A 21,591-nucleotide genomic window follows, 5' to 3' on the forward strand; every position below is an offset into this window, starting at 1 on the left:
GTGTCTCTCATGGAACTTTGGGCTGCTCAGTTTGGCTGGACTGGCTGGCCAACATGCCTCCACTGTCTCTATCCCCTCCACACCAAATCACTGGGGCCATAGATGGGTCTATCATTCTACCCAGGTACTGAGGATCCAAACTCAGGTTCTCATGATTACACAGCAAGCCCTTTGTGGCTGAAGCATCTCCCCAACTCCTTTATCTAGGGTTTTGGTCAGTCATAAGGAGGAGTTTTCCCTCAATCGTTTCCCCAATGACCTCTCACCCCATACAAACCACCAGATATCTTAACTGTCTTACTAATCAACACATCCTGAATTCACTCATGTCCTATCACCTCTCTGGGTTACTGTCTCTACCCTACCCTGTCATTCATTCTTCACAATACAACCTCCACCCCACCCCACCCCAAGTTAGAAAAGTGATCTTACCTCCAATGATGGTTTGAATAAGAATGCCCCCCATAGGCTCATGGATTTGAATGCTTAGTCACCAAGGAGTGTCACTGTTTGAAAGGATTGGGAGGTATGACCTTGCTAAAGGAAGTGTGTCCCTGGGGGTAGGCTTTGAGGTTTTAAAAGCCCATATCAAGCTCAGTATCCCCCTCTCTGCATGCAGATCAGGATGTAGCTCTCAACTACTTCTCCAGCACCATGTCTGCCAATGCATGCTGCCATGCTTCCTGCCAATAGTGGACAAAGCCTCCAAAAACTGTAAGCTAGCTCCAATTAAATGTGTTCTTTTATAAGAGCTGCCTTGGTCATGGCTTCTCTTCACAGCAACAGAACAGTGACTGAGACACCTTCCTTCTGCTTCAAAGTCTCCCATGGCTTGAGAAGAGTCACTACCTTACGCAATCTCGTATTTCATCCTTCCCACTTTGGGCCAGCTTCCATTCTCTACTCTTTTTCATCCAGTGTCATCCAAACTTTGGGATGCAAAGTCCAACCTCATTCCCACCACACAGCCTCTGCACTTGCTGCTTTGCTGACAATAAGGGGCCCTTCCAGTAGGAGTCTCTGCCTCTGAGTTCTGTGCACCCGCGTCTTCCCCACCCTCTGATGTTAGCTCTTCTATGAGGCCTTTTAATCACCTGTCACCTCCAGCTGCTCACTCTGATATCACAGTCATGGTCTTCACCACCATTTGGAAAAGTCTCACTGTGTAATTGTTTCTGGGTTTGTGATTTGCATGTGGTTGGGGACTATTTTCCGCTGGTTCACCCCATTACCTAGAATAGAGCCTGGGCTGAGTGTGCCCTGATAACGTATTCATTGAGTGAATGGGACTTCTCAGCACATGCTCCCTACATCCATGGCTGTGGACAGAGGCTGTGCCATGAAAAGCTCACTGATGTGGATTACAAAGTACACATGGCTCAGTGTCAACTGCTCTGACTGGGTTTTCATAAAGCAAGTTCACTCACAAGCTTGGCTACTAAGAGGAAGAGAGACTGAGTTCTCCATGGTGCTTTAGGAAGATCCTCAACTGACTTGCCCACTGCAGAATAGGTCAACCAGAGACAAAGACACGGAATGCGCAGCTTGTTTCTCTCCATCGGCAACAAGAATCCAAACAGTGAGGAAAGATTCCTGCTACATTTTTGTTGACTAGTTTGAGACTGTACATTTTATTGTTGTCAAACTTGTACTCTGGGTTTGTTTGTTTGTTTTTTCTCCCTGAGGGTTAGTTTGGATTAAAAACTATTACTCAGAGATGGTTTGAGTTTTCATAAATCAATAGGGTTCATTCTGGCATTCACCTCACAATCCAGATCTATTTGAGCCTTTAAACTGGTGATCTATCAGCTCTCTGCGGGGATTCTTAGGTGCTTCCCTTGCTGAAGTGGTTATACAGGGTCAGGTGCAGTTCCAGGTGTACACTCACTGTAGGATGCATTGAAAAGCTCACGTGGAATCCCACAAGCTTTCTATCATAAATGCAGGTTGAGTGCTTATCTATGTCAACTTCTAAACAGGAGAATGCTTGTCGCCTTTTGAATGCTGATGAAATCATGCCCCCAGGGTACATCTAATGTATATACCCTACATGCATACTACATAGTTTGTGTTGTTGCCTTTAGAGGAGGCACCACTATTTTTGTTCATTAAGGAATTATGGGATGTGTGTCTCATGATACCATGGGAATGCATGCTATAAACTTTAAAGGCAGTACAAATGCACACTCTTTTCAAAAATTGATCAAGAATATAAAATATCTGTCTAAAGGCTTGGTTAGTTGTTTCAAACTTGATTACTGAGTTTATTATCCACAGAGATTTCCTGGTGGGTTTAATTTGGATCTATGTGTCACCAGAATCAATAAGAGAGAAAATAGGTACAGAAAATAAACATTCCCAACAATATTTATGTATTTGGTAGTATGGACAATAAATTTAAAGAATGATGGCCAAGATTCTTGTAACAAAAATGCAACCCTTTCCACCTCTAACCAAATAGCATGCACTTTTATTTGGCACCCATGAAAGGTTAATGTATTAGCAATGGGGACTATTAATGTGACACACTGTTATCTTTAAGATGCTTAAGGCTTTTTAATCTAATTAACCCAGAAGAATAATTGGCTACTGGTAGCAACCACTGTATATATAAAAATAATATCAGTGTTTTTCTAACCAAAAGTCTTCTAAAGAGAAAATGAGCAAAACCAATAAAAAAACACTAGATAATTTATGGCCTACTTCATAGGCAATAATAAAGGTCCCTTCCTCCCCTCAGTTTACCTAACAAAATGATCTAACCAATATCTCAAGGTTTTGATGTTTCCCTAAATCAGAGTAAAACATATAAACTCACATTTAACATTTTAAAAGTACTTTGTGAGAACCCTAGAAACAGCAAAGTCTACTCAAAGGGGCATCAGCACTCACCAGCAGTCAGAGGCACCTTCAGGACTGGAGCATCTACTAGACATCTTTCAAGTCCCTCATTTACAAAATGAAAGCAAGCCGGGCGGTGGTGGCGCACGCCTTTAATCCCAGCACTCGGGAGGCAGAGCCAGGCGGATCTCTGTGAGTTCGGGGCCAGCCTGGGCTACCAAGTGAGTCCCAGGAAAGGCGCAAAGCTACTCAGAGAAATCCTGTCTCGAAAAACCAAAAAAAAAAAAAAAAATGAAAGCATTACAATTAAAAAACACACTTCAGTGGGACTGGAGAGATGGCGGAGCAGTCAAGAGCCCTCATTGCTTTTCCAGAGGACCCAGGTTCGAATCCCAGCACCTATATGGTGGCTTATAACCATCTGTAATTCTATCCCGGGGGATTTGATGCCCCTCTTCTGGCCTCTACAGGCACCAAGCATGTACATGGTGTAGAGACATGCATGTAGGCAAAATATCCTTACTCATAAAAATAAACAAATAAAATTTTTTTAAAAAGACATATTTTAGTGATGGGGAAGTTACGTAAGAGAAGTCATCTGCTTTCAAAAAGAATATGCTTCCTTAAATCATGAAAGCCCTTACACTAAATTCTTCTAAGATGTTCCACCCAGAGGCCTCGCAGGAAGAACCTATCATTACAGCTACGGTCAGTATAGCGTTATTAGCGATGTTCTAACACATGTTATGTCGAGTCTCACCAGGTATTCTCAAAACACATCTGACACCAGGGACTTTCCTATGAGATTGCGTAGGCTACTAATGTCAGAAGCTACACCCATAAAGCTCACCAACATGACCGTACAAACATGAGCTGAATAAAGATGATACCCATAGGGATGCCAAAGTGGATGGGGAAAAGTCCAGAGGACTCAACCCTACACAAAGAGCTACCGGCAACCAAGAAATGTCGAGAGCAAGAGAAACAGTCTTCCCCAGAGAAGAGCATGCCAGATGGTTATCCAATACCCAATGGTCAGCCCTGAAAACATACATACAAGTAACACTATACAGACTAAGCATGATATATTCAGGGATATATCTGTATACACACACATACACACACACACACACACACACATAATAACAATTAATGAAAAAAAGAGGGCAGAAATTCGAAAGAGAACAAGGAAGAGTATATGGGAGAGTTTGGAGGGAGGAAAGAGAAGGGAGAAATAATGTAATTATATTATAATCTAGAAAATAAAGAATATTTAATCTATTAAAAATTACTTACTGCTTCTATCTTGAATTTTTACCCCCACCCTAATATATTAGTCAACATAAAATACCTTTAATGAGTTTTTTCCCAAGTGTTTGTTCCTAAGCACTGGTGTCTAATCATCTATATCAATCCAATAACGCCAAAGTCGTTTACAAACAGGAACGTGCGGTCTCAGAGGGATGTGATGTTCTGTCGCGGGGAAGGGGACAAAATAACAGCCTAAATAAACAGAAAGTGTGGTTTGGCCTTCTCTCTTTAAGCCAACACATGCATTCTCATGTGAGTACAGGTGCCCAAGGAAGCCAGTGACGGTGTCAGATTTCCCTGGGACAGGTTTTACTCCCTGGAATAGGGGTTACAGGCATTTGTGAGTAGCTGGATGTGGGCGCTAAGGCTTCAACTCAGGTCCTTTGTAAGAGCAATAAGTGTTCTTAACTACTAAGCCATTTTCTCCAACCCTGTGATTCAGCCTTCTCATAGGAGTTTGAATGTCCTTAACCCAAGAAGTGTGGATATTCTGTATGCATATACATATGTATGTATACAAATGAATAGATAGATAGATAGATAGATAGATAGATAGACAGACAGAGAGACAGACAGACAGACAGATAGATAGATAGGTAGGTAGGTAGGTAGGTAGGTAGATCGATAGACAGACAGATAGATAGATAGATAGATAGATAGATAGATAGATAGATAGATAGATAGATAGATAGATAGGTAGGTAGGTAGGTAGGTAGGTAGGTAGGTAGGCAGATAGATAGATAGATAGATAGATAGATAGATAGATAGATAGATAGATAGGTAGCAGTTGGCATAGCACACACAGGTTTAGAAGTGATTTTAATTTCAGAACATTATTTAATGTTGCTCTAACATTTTCCCAAAATGCTGCAAAACTTTATAAGTAATTGATTTTACCAAGGATGCTTATTTTATTGGCCAGTTATACCTCCAGTGCTCAGCTTGAAGGATTTGGGCTCTTTCTTCCTCTTGGTGCTGTCCTTTAGTTTCCAGTAATTTACTCTAGGAACAATGAAAGTTTGAAGATATGGTTTTCAATTAACACGGCTGTACAGACAGCCCCCAAATCAATTACACATTTAACCTTAGCTGGGGCAACATTTCACTTCTGAAACTTCTACTTAAATCTATTTGGACGTGAAATTATTTTCCCTCTATAAGTAGGCAGCAAAAATAATTGCAGCTTAGTCTAACAGAATAGCTCTGTGAGTGTAAAATTGTCAGATTAAAAAGCCAATGTGCATGGTCAAGAAAATTAGACCAAGGTGTACAAAACACAGAGAAGACAACACAATGTGGCTCAAACTCATCTATGTCTTACAAAGAAAAACAAATCAAATTAGTTCCTTTAAGAATATCACACAAAACTATCATAGTATTTTTGTAACATTTCTTTCCTAGTAAAAATCCATTGCAACTTAAAAGAAAATTTTGGACTCCATTCTGCAGTGCAATTCTATTGGTAAAGTGTTCTCAGCCTTGGAGAATAAGATCTGCCTTAATAACAGTTACATCTGTTTTTTTAAACAGTTATTTCCCCTGCTATCAGAACTTCAGGCTCCCTAGTTGGGGTTCCAAATACATCTCATGACTGTGAGTCTCCAGTTTCTAATATCCTGGTTGTCTTCTTGGATGTAGTAACTCCTGTGGCCACAGATAATTCATTTGTACTCTTACACCATAGGACTAAGTGCCAGGATTTCCTGAATACCCATCACCTACCTTCAGGCAGACCAAGTATTAATCCTATTTTCAAAGACAGACAAAAGCAGAAGAAAGGCCCAAGTCATAAGCCACCCCTTGGGCTAAAGAGATTTTTCTGGTGGAAACTCTGCTGTCAGGTTCTGACAAACGCATGCCAACGAATGGTTGTGGCCATGGCTAGTGTTTTAGAACCACCTCGTGAAAAGTCTAAAACAAACTAAAAATTCATACTGACTTTTTCTTTTTAAATTTCATTCAAATGTCATTGCCAAAGAAATACACTTGTATCTTATACATTATACTCTAAATTTATTGCCTATCGGTCTATAAAGTCCATTAGTCTATTCTCATTCTTATATAGCGCTAATAAGGGAAATTGGAGAGTTTTCAAAATAATGACATACTATCCACCCATTCAACACTTCCCCGGAATCTAGATGCCAAGCCTAGTGCTAGAGTTCTCACTTTTCCACAATGATATAAAGTCGTCTGTTTCTTTTAATCTTTTAATTGTATTTTCCCCTTGGGACCAAAGCCAGGGGCATGGACATGCTCTGTGGGTGCTCTACCCCCAAACACTATCCTACCCCTTCTTCCTTTTGAGCTTAATATATACAGAAAGTTTCAGCACTCTGTCAAATGGCTAGGCAGAGTGGTACGGGTCTGTGATTTTAGCCCTTGGAAGGCTGGGGCCCAAAGACTAAGTTTGAAGCTATCCTTAGCTACCTATTAAGACCCTGTTTCAAAAAATAAGTCAAAGTATGAGAACACATCCTAGCACTTGCCAGGTTTATATAAAGCAAAAGCAGGTGTTGCCCTCCTTTGTCTCCATACCATTTTTGATTCCTCTTGTGTGCATGCTTACCTGTCTAAATTATCTCCACAATAAGCATTCCTATTCTACTTATTAATTCTGGTAACATTAATTTTATGTCCTATTATGGAATGAGATTTATATGTCTTTATTACTATCTTCATGCCAATCCCAATCCCCCTCCTCATATAGCCCATTTCCATTCTTAAACACTTCTCTCAACATTCAGTGTGGTGGCAGAGAGGGCCTAGGGCTCTTGTAGCTCCTCACTAAGATTTCCAAAATTTTATTAAAAACTAACCACATCACTTCCCCTTTCCCTTCACTCATTCCAACCCCCACCACTGACACTTTCCTTCTCAAATTCCTTGATTGTCATTGTTATATACATATATATAAATGTCTAACTACAACCTGTTGAGTCTGGCTAGTGTCACTTGTGTATACGATATCAGGGCTGACCACTTTACATTGTAGAACTAACTAGTTGTTTTTATTTTTAACCCAGCCTTGGCAGGTGCCACATACCTCCACATCCAGCACTTTAGTCAGTCTGTGTCTTCCAGCTTCTTGAATATGGGTTCTGCCTTTTCTGTTTCACTCAGTCAATTATCACTTGCCAGCTACAAAATTTTTGTTAAAGATCTAGAAGTATGATTCTATGTAGAGCACTTGCCTGGCATGTCTAAGATTCTGGGTTGACTCTCACCAATAAACAAGCAAACAAACAAACAAACAAATAAATAAATAAGTAAATAAGACATTTTCTTTGTGCTGTAGTTTTCTTATCTATTCTTTTGTTCTTATAAACATACAAGAGCAAAAAAAGATTTTAAAAAAAGACCATGTTTCTCTTTCTGTGGAAAATGAGAAGAAAGGGACCAGTTATAAACAAAATTGTTGTGGAATTTATTAGGGAAAAAAGTCCAAGAATGTAATCATAGCTACAAAGACATCACGTGCAAGGAAATAAATGAGAAAGAAGTAGATCTACCAGACATTAAGATGTGTCCTGAAACTTAGCGGTTTAAACAGCTCAAGTTTGGCAAGAGGCCGAATGCCTGTGGAAATGTGGTTATGGTAGACTTGTGCTGAGGCTGTCTAGCAGACACTTGAGTGAAGGTTGATAGACTGAGCAACTACTAAGAGAAAAATCAAAACTAGATCCTTCCCTTGTAAATATACATAAATTCTATAGAGTCTAAGATTTGAACCTTAAAGATGAAATCACAAACATTTTCAAAGCAAGTATAGGTAAAATTATGAACATAGCAAAGAAAGTTACACAAGAAGAAAATTGGTAAATTCAGCTGAATAAAAAATCTATAGCTCCTATTTTGATAAAATACCATAAACCAGCTTTAAAATAAGTAAAATAGGAACAAGTAAATATTTACGGCACACATAAGCTAATTGGATGTGTCCCATGCATTCATTGAACAAAATGACTGAGAGGCTTGTGGTGAGCCGGCTTAGATGGACGTGCCAGCCCTACAGTGGTGCACAAGACAGATGGGATCCTTGCCCTATTACAGTTCCTACTCCAGACAAAGGAAATTTGTGACCAAGTGTGGTGTTGGAGTCCCGGGAACTGGAGTTACAGACAGTTGTGAGGCACCATGTGGGTGGTAAGAACTGAACCCATGTCCTTTTCGAGAACAACAAGTGCTCTAAACCACTGAGCCATCTCCCCAGCGCCCCCATTTCAAATTTATATGCTTGCATTTGCCATATGTAAAATATCTTGTGGAACAATGAAAGAAACTGGTCATTGCCATTGGTAAAGAACTTGGAGGGTAGATGGATAGAGGGAGAAAGCTTTAACATCTGATACACTTTAGGTTTTACAATCTTTATATGTACATATTACTTCCTTAGACCATCTGTGGGGGTTTGTAACTCATGTAAAAGGCCACTTCTGCTTTCATAAGTTTTTCTTTGTTTAAAGATGTAATTCTACTTTAATTAAAATGTATTAAAATAAACAAATAAAAAGATTCTAATAGGTACAGTTTTTAACGTGTAGAGATAACAAAACAGGAAGTTAGTATATTAGGAAGCTAAAAACTGCTAGAAGAAAGAGGCGGGGAAGAGAGCACGCACATCATCCTCTTGCAGAGGCTAAGAATGGGGAGTAGAGATAAAGATCTGGTGGGAAGTGCGGACAGGGAGCTGATGAGGCATCACCATGCGAGAACATTGTTCCAGATGGCAGAGGGGAGGGGCTGGCACCACTGCGCCCTGGCTTATTTTCTGATCATCAGCACAGTGTATTCCAAAGAGAGGCCGTTTTTCTTTGGTACCAAGAAAGATAATTTCTACTAATTAATCTGTTCTGTTGAACTGACAGCCACCGAGGATGTGTCTGCATGCCTTATAAGCATATTTGTGGTTCATTTCCTTGGCTTCTCACATGGAAAGGCAACACCCAGTTGAAAAAGTACAAGGTAAGTTGTTCTGGTTCCCCGGACTGAGACTGCAACACGAAGAAAATCAAAATGCCGCGATACACAACACACCAGACACTCGACCCTTATCTCACGCAGTGCATGCGTGTTAAGTACCAGCCACTCCTCAGACACCTGGATCTGTGCAGATAAAGTGCAACGCAGCTCTTCCCCGAAGGAAACCATGTTAAAATGGAAGCGGACCCAGAAAGAACCATGGAATGAAGCAAAAAGAAATGCATTGTTGAACGTAAGTCTCAACAATAACACAGAAATACAAAGCAGAAACACAAACCAGAGAAATGAATATTCAGTGTTTAAAGTATATCCATAAAAGCTCTCCAAGGAGCAGGAGGGGAGGGTCTTCTCCAGGCACTGAGAGCTCCGGACAAAGAGGGCCCTTCCGGGAAATGGTAAGATACCATCTTGAGATGTCAAGAACAGAACCTGTAAGCACTGACCTGGTGGCCTATTACATGTGAGGAATCTGCTGCAAACAGGGGACTGTCTAGGTTAGTCAGGAGGTAGGGAGCTTGCTGTGCTGGACAGCCACAGCACAGCTCCGAGCATCAGTCCTGGGAGCACAGCCTAACAGAGAGCCACAGAGCCGTGGGCATTTCCTGCTAGAAGCAAAATCAACCCTGCGCTTCCGCTCCCTCCCAGGGCCCTACTCCATCAGAGAAGCCATGGGACCACACTCAGGTGTGTGCAAGGCTGGAAGCTTTGAGAAGCCAAGAGACTGGAGCAAAAGGCAGGCTCCAAAGCAACTCCTAGTGCACTAATTGACGATGAAGATAGGGCGGTTTTGAAATCATGTCCGATTCCGACTGTGGCATGTGCAGACATGGTTCAGCCTGACTGCTTCGTGTAAACATTAAAGTGCCGTCGCCTTGGTGGGATGAATTTCTCCCAGGAGAGGATGTTCTCTCAGCTCTACTGGAGTTTTGAAAAGCACGGTGGAAGCAGGAGGGTCGAGCCGGGACAGGAAAAGAACTGCTGCCTTTGGATGTTTGCTGCGAAAGACTTTGAGGGAATGGGAGAGTCTAAAGAGAGCCTGGCTCTGATGAGGCTCCATCCCAGAAGGACAGCGATGACCTTGACCAGCAAGAACGAAGTGAAAAGGTGGAAAGGATGCTCGAAAAGAGGTGCCCAACCAAATCGAAGGACGCGAACGCCAAAGGGTGAAGTGGGATAGTCAAGAAAATTGCACAGTGAGGTGGAACACTTACCGGAAATGATACCGAGTATGACTAAGTTCTCCCTTGACTAGTGCTGGGAGCTCTATCATTTAGTGTCAGTAGTAACAAAGGGAGTCCAGCCCCATGATCTTTGATTTCACCATCCTCTACCTTTCACCCAGATACATTTCACACCAGAACATTTCTCATCAACTCTCTCTCTCTCTCTCTCTCTCTCTCTCTCTCTCTCTCTCTCTCTCTCTCTCTCTCTCTCTCTCTCTTTAAGCTCTTCCTTTGCTGGAGGTTTGATTCACTATAGAAAAATCTAGAAACTACAGAAAGTATAAAGGACAACAAATAATTACTCAGAAAACTCTCAGCCCAGAGATAAGCCCCCTTTAACAGGCCCCTATATTTTCCTCCTGATTAAACCTACAGATTACAGCCTCCCACCCTGACTCACACTATCAGGTTTAACATGTGCCAGGCGCGAGGATCAACTCCCAACCTGCTTCCTCGCTTTTGATCTTGACAAAATGTCACGAGGCAAATAACAGCACCATCAACGCAACAGACAAAGTTGGGGCAGGGGAGCAACCCACACAGGGTGCAGAGGCAGGAGGCAGGTTTAACAATCTGTCTGTGCTCTATTTTTAATCTGTGTTTTCATTGTCACCAATGTGAACATATTCCTGTCATTCAAGGATGCTGGTAACTGCCATATGGACTTCCAGAACCTTCCAGTCTTCTGCCAGTCAACAAATTGTTTCAAATTTTCATTAACCATTAAAAAAACAAATGTGTGCATACTTTTTGTGGACGTCTGTGAGTATTTTCTCAGAACAAATGCACGTATTTGCCAGGCATGGTTGTTATGGGTCCATCATCTCAGCACTCGGAAGGCTGGGGGTGGGAATTGATAACAAGCTCAAGGCTAACCTGGGCTATTACATACTCTGTCAAAAATAAATGAAACAAATACTATTTACAACTACTGCTTTCTTAATTTGATAGTGCCCAAGGGCTTTTTAGTTTCTCCTGTCCTAGTAACAGCATTGTGTTTGTCTACACTATATTGTAACCACTACTGTAAGCTCTCACCCCAGCAAACACATACAGTATCCTGTTTATCTATACTATATTGTAACCACTACTGTAAACTCTCACCCCAGCAAACACATACAGTATCCTGTTTATCTATACTATATTGTAACCACTACTGTAAGCTCTCACCCCAGCAAACACATACAGCATTATGTTTATCTATACTATATTGTAACCACTACTGTAAGCTCTCACCCCAGCAAACACATACAGCATTATGTTTGTCTATACTATATTGTAACCACTACCATAAGTCCTTACCCCAGCAAACACATATATCAGGTGGTCATTTTTTCCAAAGTTTCTGCATTATTCTCAGAGTTGAGACTTAGAAATGAATTGTCAAAGTATTTTAAATTTTATTGGAATTAAACTCAAATTAACTTGGATACAACTGTAGTTACTGCAATGTAGAGTTAACCCACTCAGGGTAAACTACCATCTCTGCTCTATCCAAAATGACTTTTGTGGGTAAAGGAAAGTTATGCTTTGGGGGTTGGTTGGTTTGTTTGTTTCAAGCTACTAAATGGTTTTTTTACACAGCTCAGTTCATGAGCTCCTTTTTACCTCACTATATTTTGTAATCAATTTCCACTAATATTTGAGAGAGTTCCTTCTTGATATGTCTCTTGTAACCAACCTCTCTTATGAACTTCTCTGTCTAATCATGCTTCAACAGACTCTCTTGGGTTGTGTGGGTGAATTTCTCTCATCCATTAATATTAGCTTATTTCCAATAATTAGAAATGTTCCTTTTAAATTTTCATTTCTTGCCTTATCAAGTTGACTAAAATAATTCCCAAAGCTGTTCCATGTAATATTAACAGTTTTGCATCAGATAGATTTGAGGAACACTATGTCAGAATTTCCAGAATGATCTTGGTTTATATGGGAGGAATTATAAGCATCCCATGTTGCTCATTTTGGTATTTTGGCATTAATGATAGATATATTGGGCTTTAGTTTGGAAGGCTATACATATGCTAAGAATATCCTTTTTATTATAGTTTATTAAAATTTTGTTTAATTGACAGAATTAATTTAAAAGTCTATCTTTTTTTCCCCTGCCACTTAAAAGATCTCTGAACACCAGGCAGTGGTGGCACACACCTTTAATCCCAGCACTCGGGAGGCAGAGGCAGGAGGATGTCTGTGAGTTCAAGGCCAGCCTGGTCTACAGAGGGAGATCTAGAACAGGCACCAAAGCTATACAGAGAAACCCTGTCTGAAAAAAACAAAAAGAAAAATCAGTGAATATTTTTTTCCTATAGCAAAAATAAAATATAACAAATTCTAACAGGTAGCTATCTTTGCATTTTTAGAAACTATTTTATCTTGGTAAATTACTACTTAAGAGAAAAATTCTACTTTTCTTTTCAGTATTAAATCTTTATCTTTTGAAACTTTTATATCTAAAAGATCTGTGTTCTCTCTCTCTCTCTCTCTCTCTCTCTCTCTCTCTCTCTCTCTCTCTCTCTGTGTGTGTGTGTGTGTGTGTGTGTGTGAATGTACACACACTTACTATGTACCTGTACTTAAACAATAGCTAAAAGAAAGCCTAAAATGTTTAATCCTTTTCCTTGATCTGGAACAGTTTCTAAGCATAAGGCAAAAAAAATCTGCCATGTAAAAAATTCCGAAGAACTTACTTCTAACATTAAGCTTAGTCTGTTGGGGTAAGGAACTCCCAGAAAACTTTCCAAATCAAAGTATTTCCATTTGTCTTTGTACACTTTTTAATTCTTTGTCATTTTATGTTTTCCGAGAAAGTCATTCACTTCATGGAGATTTTCAACTTATTAGCATAGCCTTCCCTGCAGCAACAGGAGCATAATCCTCCCAAAGCTGCCTCTCTGGCCCCCCAGATCTAAGGTTGTATGTTTGTGTCTGTTCCTTTAATCTCTTCCAAATCATGCTTGCTGCAGATTCCTTCAGCCTGCTGACATTATCTCAGAATGCACGGCTGGAGTTTCTAAACAGCTGCTTCGTCAAGTTTCTAATTATTAAGTTATTAATTTCTGTTCTTATCTTAATTACTTCCTTTAGTTTCACTTATTGTTTCTGCTGTAAATTCCTTGGTACATAATTCATGACTTTTCTTCTTTTTTTTATGTATTCAATGGATTTAACAGTTGTAATTTCCTTTCTCTGTGCACAGCTCTGCATGCATTTCCCATAAGATGCTAACACTACTACTTTTTATGGCTTCCATAACAACTTTGTTTCCTAATTATCTGAGTGCCTTCTGGTTTCCTTTGTTGCCTTTTCACTTTCTAAACTAAACCGATAACCATACAAAACTTGGGAAGTACAATCAACCTATTAGAAATAATAGGAAAGGCCAACAAGGTAAAAAGGACAGGGTAAGTTACATGGAATGTGGCAGCCCACAAAAGCTTCCTAGTGACATCTGAGCTTGCTTTATACAGCAAGGCTGCATTAGGGGATGGCTTGACCATGTGCATGGTCACCAGGTGCCTGGGATGGTCTGCACTTGGCTGTGCTAGGGGGAGGTCTTTTGCTCCACTCCTTGGCATTCCTTTAAAAGCCCTTTAGTAGAGACAGAAGGGGCCAGTGGGTTTTGACCCAGACCCTCCCAAGCTATCCTGTGTTTCTCTCTCCTCTATACTTCTGTCTACATACTTCTCACTTCTCCCTCCTCAAGAGCACCCTGGGGGGGAAAGAGGGAGCAGGTCTCCCTCGGTGGAGTACATGGAGGACCAATGCATGAGTAGGATGCACTGGAGCTGAGTTAACTGTGCCTCCACAGGAGCTTCGTGAGGAAATACTGACATCTCTACTGGGGCCACCAGCTGGAGAAGGGCATCCAGGGCATTTTTGTGTTGGTTTCTCTCCTTAGTCCATCACACCAAACAGAGGAAGAGAGAATGAGCTCAGAGAAATAGTATACCAGGGATCTGTGACCACAGAACAAGGCGCCACACGTAAGGACAGTGGCTGCTAATCTCGGGTCCAGGCGAACATAAAAGCAAGAATCACCAAACACGAAGAAACAAATGCATGAGAGAGAAAACAGGAAATACAGTTGGTATATGAAGTAGAAAGTTTAATATGTGGATAGTTACCATCAGTGGAGAGATGAGAATGTTAGATTCATAAAGCGGAACATTGCTACAATAAAGCCAATGAGCAGTTTGGGTGAGCAAATGAATTCAATATATGTGTCAAATAAGCACACAGTGCAGAGTCCTGAGAGACTGCAGTCAATGGGATGATCCAGTGCCTTCTTCAGAATGAGATGCAGAGGGAAGGAGGAGAAGGAACAGTGAAGACGTATGGAGAGCTGATCCTGCCTGTCTGGAATCCATTTGATAGATGTCCCGGGAATGGTGAGCAGCGACGGAACAAGGGAATAGACACAGACAGAAAGCCAGAGAGATGCATGCATTTTCAGATCCAAAGAGACAAGCAGAGTCGGTGCAGCAAGATTAAAAACAGAAATAGAAGCACTGTAAATCTTCTCATAATATGGGAGGGGAGAGGAGAGGAGTGATTAATAAACACAACAGAGAAAAATGCAACCAGAGATCATAAAAATAAAGAAAACACTGTGAATGAAATGTCAGTTAACGTGGCAAGAGTACAAACATGTGCAAATGAACTACCAACTACAGAAAATGAGAACATATCAAACCACAAATAAAAAGAGACCATGACACTGAGTGAAAGAAACTCAGCCACTTTTATCACTGGACATACATTTTAGACCAGTAATACAGAGGGGTAAAAACTGAGTGATAGGAAAATGCCACATAAACACTAAGAACAATGAGGTACAGGAACTATTGGATAAAATACAGAAAGACAAAAAGGAAATTTACCTGAAAGATAATTAATGATAATCAAATCAACACTGAAAGGCAATTTCCCTTAGCCTGGTTGCCCAAATCTACAGCCTATGTTATGGTGAAAACCAATCACAATCATGCAGAATGGAATTTCCCTAGACAGGGAGACGAACTAGGATTGGATCTTTGGCCTGGAACGGCCCCTCCATTTTCTGGCACACAGGCCATGCCATATAGAGTGGAATTCTCTAGACGAGCCAGGGTGTGGCCGAGGAGAAGGCAGTCAGCACCAGGATGGACCACACTGCAGTTCTCACAGCTTCGCATCTGTTTCCCTACAGCACTGGTTACCACACTGTCCTGGATGTCCATACAATTAAAAGTACAAGCTCGACTTCTCTGTCTGCTTTGAATTCCCTATATGCTCCACTACCAGAGCCTGCTTGTGGAGAGCATGCTTGACCATCAAATCACAATAGTTTTAGTTACCAGACTAGAAACTTTCAGTTATGAAATTCAGCTATTCAGAAGTTAGGAGGTTCTGCCTTTGTCTTGCTGATTTCCATCACTCAAAGTGTGCTGGATGCTCTGCATGTGTATACATGTGTGTAGAGATGTCTACCCCAGTTTCATAACACTTCTTTCATTCAAAGCCCTGGACTCTCTGCTGGATGCCATTTGTAACTTCATCTACCCTTGGCTCACATGGGGGTTGGTTATATTTTGTGTTCACGTGTGTGTTTTCCCCTTCTCTGTGGACTGCCAGGACCGGCTGTGGCCAACACGGTACAACCCATTGTAGGGCTACATAAGTAAATGTTTTGGCTGGAAGGAGCCACCTCCATAGAACAAACCCAGAATCCATCTTTTGTTTGCAATGTGCTGTCAGTTTTTCCAAAATCTTTTTCAGAATCTAAACATGTCTGTTCAGCAAGCCTTCAAAAGCACCTGGTACTGGAAGCAATCCGCAGTAACAAAGAAGGCCTCGTAAATACCTTCTGATGTTGTCCATCCCTCATCTTCTGCAATTTCTGGTTGTCTTCCTTCCGTAGAGAATCCTTGTGTGTCTGGCTACTGGCCTGTAAAGGCACAAGCAGAGAAGCATCCATTCAGTGCATCCATCTTCCTACAAAGGGACTGCTGTTAATAACTCAGCCTCCATGTGGAGCATACACTAAGCTTTCCATACACATTTGCTTATTGAGTGATTTATGCATACATCTGAAGACATCCCCTGGGATGTATAAAAAGAGGGCTAGCGTAAGCACAATCATCTAGCACATTTTAAAGGATGATTTAAATGTTTGTTTAATTAAGCTGTAAAATTTCTCCTCAGAGATAACTGACATAATTCATCCCTTCTGGTGGAAAGCTAAAGATGTCACAATCATTCCAACCGACTGATTGGTCCCTCTCACACACAAGCAGTGACGACACTGGCTGTAGAATCACTACCATGACCACTGCTCACTTGTGGTATCTATTAAACTCTGCCAACTGGTGATTGGTAACACGTGACTCCAAAGATGTATTTCTTTCTAAGCCTTTATCTGTACCTGACGCACAGTTCTATTCCCAAGAGGAGGAGATGGAAAGCCTTTTCTGGACCACAGGAGTTTGAGAGAGCCAGCACCTTCAACAGGGTGTCCTGCTGTCTTTCTGACTCACCGTCATAGCCCAACACACTGTCCTACAGACCAAGTATTATGAAATGCATGAGACTGCAAGCAGTCATAGTGCCTGACTTAGGATGGTTCACTTGTGAGGTTTTGTTTTTTTTTTCAGTTTTATGATTGTGCAAAAGTGATGTGCATGCAGTTTTGATCTTCTCACAGTCTGGTGATATGTAGTAACACATTAGCTCTGGATGCTTGGCGGTGGGAGCAAGCCACACATCCCGTCAGCGATGCAATCAGGAGGATAAATGACTGACGCTCCACAGCCTGCGATGATGCTAAGCCAGGGTGTTCCTTCCCTAGGTTAGATACATTACATACATTCTGACCTGCAATACTTTCAAATTACGATCGGTGTATTTGGGTGTAAACCCCATCGTGAGCCCAGACTATCTATATTCTGTCCAAGTGACATGTACTTTTTCTACTTCACACTGAACTTGTAGTCCTAGCCTCCAAAAGGCAGGAAGCACAATCTGATAACCTAGTGCTGCAGAAACTGCATTCATCTCATAAAACTCCCAGCAGCAGCGTGTGAGAAAGCCACATATTTCAGGCCTCATTCTATGGACTAGAAATCCGGCTAGCCTGTGTAGTTGGTTCCCCCTGTCCCCATACTATAATTTTTCTCAAGTACTTCTTAGATCATCCCCCCATTCTTATAACCATAAAAATCCATCTCCCACCATCTACCAGCAAGAACCACTCTCCAGGAGGGGAGAGAAGCTTTCAGAATCACACTATGCAGAAGTATCACTGAGGCTCGTGGAGCTCTGTGTGTCCAGAAATCCCTCATATATCCAAAGCCTGCTTCATCACACAAGCAACCTCCACACCATGACTTTCTCTTATCTCTATACCCAAACAATGGAGTTGTGATAAGCCACAGCAAGTGGGTAGTGGTTCTCTCATGCCCTTTCTATTTATAGTAGAGAACGCTAATCTTAATCACAAATATTCCACATGAGACCCAGGGAACAAGGCAGAATGCAAGTAAATATTATGTCTTGAACATGGAACATGAATTCTACTTGAATCCTTTCCTTATAAATGTATCACATTGTTCTTTATCAGAATATGAGTCTTATTTTTCAGCTGAGACATAAGAGGTTTATTATGCATATGAGGTGCCATATAAAAGGCTACAAGAACCGAGGAGTCACATGATACCTTAGCTATAGAAAGCTCAAAGTTATTTGCAACCCTAATTCATGCTTACCCAACTGGGATCTCTAGGCAGGACTGGAAGTTTCTGTTCAAAGGAATACAGGAGAAAATATGTTTTATTTTCTATTTTTTCTTAGTTGTTAATACTAGCCAAGTCTAAATCACTGCATTAATATTTGTGTAGTATTAAATATTCACTTGATATAGTAATTGACACTGAAGTTTTGTCCTTAAGCCAATGCACACTTTTCTCCATTTTTCTCAAAGCTGTGCTTACAATGCATTCATTCATAAACAATACCTGAATGCTTACAATGCATTCATTCATAAACAATACCTGAGCCACCTATGTGCAAGTGTTGCATCAAAACAAGATCGCAAACTTCAGACTTTAATAACCTTGTGTGGAAGTCAGAGAGACAGTGATTTACAGTTCCAAGGCATGTTAACTATTGTAACATATGAAGCTAGAAAAGATGGCATTTAATCAAATAGGGTCAAAGACACCTTCTCAAAACTGTGTGTTGCTAAGCTGTATTTCAAAGAATGAATAGGAAACTGATTAAGAAAGGAGACTATTTTTGGTTGTGAACCTAGTGCTTAATGACTGAGCCATCTTGATGTCCGTGGTTCCTGTTGCCACTGAGGGTTGCTGATTTCAGGGATCTTGGCCACGACATGGGGCCGTGTCGGTGTCTAAGGGCCATGCTGCCACTGGACCATGCCGATCTGGGTGTACTTTGCTGTCACCTGGGGCCATGGTGACATCCAGACCCGGGCTGCTGCCATGAATCTATGCCTGGATCTGGGGTCCTACCGCAGCCGGGATCTGTGTTGACATCTGTGGCTCCTGGTACAACCAAAGGCTGTGTGGTTGCCTGGGGTCTCAATAGCCGCCTGGGACCATGTTGGTACCTGAGAACCGTGCTTCTTCCAGGGCCATACAGATCTGAGTGGCCAGTGTTTCCACCAGGAGCCAGGATGTTATCCCAGCCTGAGCTGCTGCCAAAGGCCATATCTGAGTCCGTGGTCCAGCTGCAGCTGGGGTCTGTGGTGATGTTTATGGCCTGTGTCACCTCAGGGAACCATAGGAACTAAAAATCAGAGGGACATGCTGAGCCAGCTCGCCCTTCACTGACCCTGGGACAGCTGGCCCTGCCTCTTGCTAAACACTGTAGCAAGAGAACTGGCCCCTGCACTTGGGAGAGATGCCTCCACCCCTCACCACAGGTGAGGGAGAACCAACCCGATGGCATGGGCATAGGGGAGCTGGCTATGTCCTCTTGCCTGAGGCAGGTGACCCCAATGGCCCAGACTGACCAGCTCAACTACCACCCAGACCCACAGGTGGGCCCTGGGTTGGCCCACCCTGACATCTACCCCATCTAGGACCTGCTGGGGCTGGTGAAGGGGCTGGTCCTGTGAGAAGATACCCACAGGCTCTCCATGACTCGGGGCGGCCACGGGATATCCCAGAAGAATTTCGGTGAGGATCCAGTGATGACGGTGTACCAGAAACCAGAGACCTTGGACCAGACCAATGATTCATTGCAATGAACATTTGCTAGGAAAGCTGATTGGACAAAAGGGAATACTATGTGTCACACTGCTCCTAAAGCCACCAGGATAAATGAAGTCATGATGGGGAGGTGGGAAAGAAAGAAAAGTGAAGACGTGGTTTTGGGGTTTGGGGGGGGTGTTTGTTTGTTTTGTTCTTATTTTCATTTGATTGACTGCTCTGTTTTGTTTTGGTTTGATTCTTTTTTAATATTTCTTTTTGGAGGGCACTACAGGGGTGAGGGGAGGATATGGGGGGGACTGGGAGGTGAGCGTAATTAAAGTTCATGATGTGAAATTCCCAAAGAATCAATAAAGAAATTACATTAAATTTTTTTTTAAAAAAAAGAAATTCAGAAAAAAAAGGGAGAATAACATCCTATGAACAGATGACAAATCACATTGTTTTAGCTAGGATTCAGTCCTAAATGGGATGTCTTCATCAAAGCCTGATCCTTCAAGGCTCGGGGATCTGTGTGGAAAAGGAGACAGAAAGACTGTAAGAGCCAGAGGTGGTAGAAGACGCCAGGAAACAGTGTCTGGCAGACACAGCAGGGCTGATGCACACAGGAACTTGCAGAGACTGTGACAGCATGCACAGGCCTGCACAAGTTCAAACCAGACAAAATTCCAACACGCAGAAGCGGAAGTGGACACCAGGTGCGCCGTAATCAAGAAGATATTTGCAATGGACACCTGATGGGAAAGGGGAAATCTGTTTTCTCCAGCAGAGTGTCACTGGGTCCACAACCACACTGCAGAGCAAGCTTCATGCCCAGGAGTAGTCAGTCAACACCAGTGAACTCCAAGGGGCCTTTCCTGTGGAGGTTTTGTTTCGTTTGGCAATTCTTTTTGTCTTATTGGCTTTTTTTGTTTGTTTTGATTTTTTTTGATGGCTTTTTCTTTTTTGAGAGAGAGAGAACACAAAGTTGGGTGGATAGGAAGGCGGGAGGAACTGGGAGGTGTTGAGAAAGGGAAATACATGATCAAAACATACTGCATGAAAAAAAATTAAATTAGAAAAACAGTGTTTATTAAAGAGTTTGCTCATGCTCCCATGTCAAACCATCCCAGACAGGTGGCTCAGAGTTCAGAAATCTGCTGTCTCATGGTTCTAGACATGATAATTTCAAAATCAAGGTTACTCCTTCTGACTGTGAGGAAGGGATTTATCGGTCCCATCCTCCTGTCTGACTTGCAGGGTCATAGTTACCCCTGTCTCCCTATACGTCCTGTCTGGCTTGTAGGGGTCATATTCATCCCTTTCTTTTCCCACCACTTCCTTCTACATGTAACTCTCTCAGTTTCATGTTGAATTTCATACTGATCAACCCTGTGAAGCTCCTATCTTCAAATGAGCTCACATCCTAAAATGGTCGGGTTTAGGTTTCAACATATAAACCTGGAGGGCTTCATATCATCCCAAGACAAGTTTTCATGTCAGATGATGGAGTAAGGATGTTTGTACTTCTAGATATTTTTCTCTCAAAGATTAACCTAAAAACAAAGCAAAATAAAACAAACTATTTTCAAAAGTCAAGAGAAGTTGGGTCTGGAGAGATGGCTGAGTGGTTACTATAAAAGGGGGCAGGCTATAAAACCTCAGGGCCCACCCCCAACTATTCACCTCCTTCAGTGAAGCTCCACCTTCTAAAGCAGTGGTCTTCAACCTTCCCAAGGTTGTGACCCTTTAATACAGTTCCTCATGCTGTAGTGACTCTCCATCACCAAATTATCTCACTGCTACTTCACAACTAATTTCGCTACTGCTGTGAATTGGAATGTGAATATCTGATACTCAGGATATCTGATATCTGACCCCTGTGAAGGGGGGTCGTGACCTACAAGTTGAGAACCATTGTTCTAAAGATTCTGTGACCTTCCCAGACACCATCAGCAGCTGGGATCAAGTGTTCAAATACGTGAGTCTATGGGAGACATTTCACATTCAAATCACAAACAGACAGACAGCCCTCTCCCTTT

General features: G+C 41.8%; 1 protein-coding gene across 7 annotated transcripts in view; it reads right to left on the minus strand.

Annotated features, from left to right (window-relative positions):
• Epsti1 (epithelial stromal interaction 1) overlaps positions 1-21,591 on the minus strand; it is a 132,385-nt gene that overhangs the window by 12,305 nt on the left and 98,489 nt on the right. For 5 of the 7 annotated variants that reach the window (XM_052732682.1, XM_052732681.1, XM_052732680.1 and 2 more), the window contains 3 exons: positions 18,104-18,136; positions 16,204-16,287; positions 5,081-5,154 (listed from right to left, as the gene is read on the minus strand). In XM_052732682.1, the coding sequence (XP_052588642.1) occupies positions 5,081-5,154; positions 16,204-16,287; positions 18,104-18,136 (191 nt within the window). The remainder of the gene's footprint in view (positions 1-5,080; positions 5,155-16,203; positions 16,288-18,103; positions 18,137-21,591) is intronic. The other 2 variants (XR_008216979.1, XM_052732678.1) reach the window with 2 other exon arrangements.

The sequence above is a fragment of the Peromyscus californicus genome, unplaced genomic scaffold (genome assembly GCF_007827085.1).
Source record: "Peromyscus californicus insignis strain IS unplaced genomic scaffold, ASM782708v3 Scaffold_12__1_contigs__length_115047231, whole genome shotgun sequence".
NCBI lineage: Eukaryota > Metazoa > Chordata > Mammalia > Rodentia > Cricetidae > Peromyscus > Peromyscus californicus.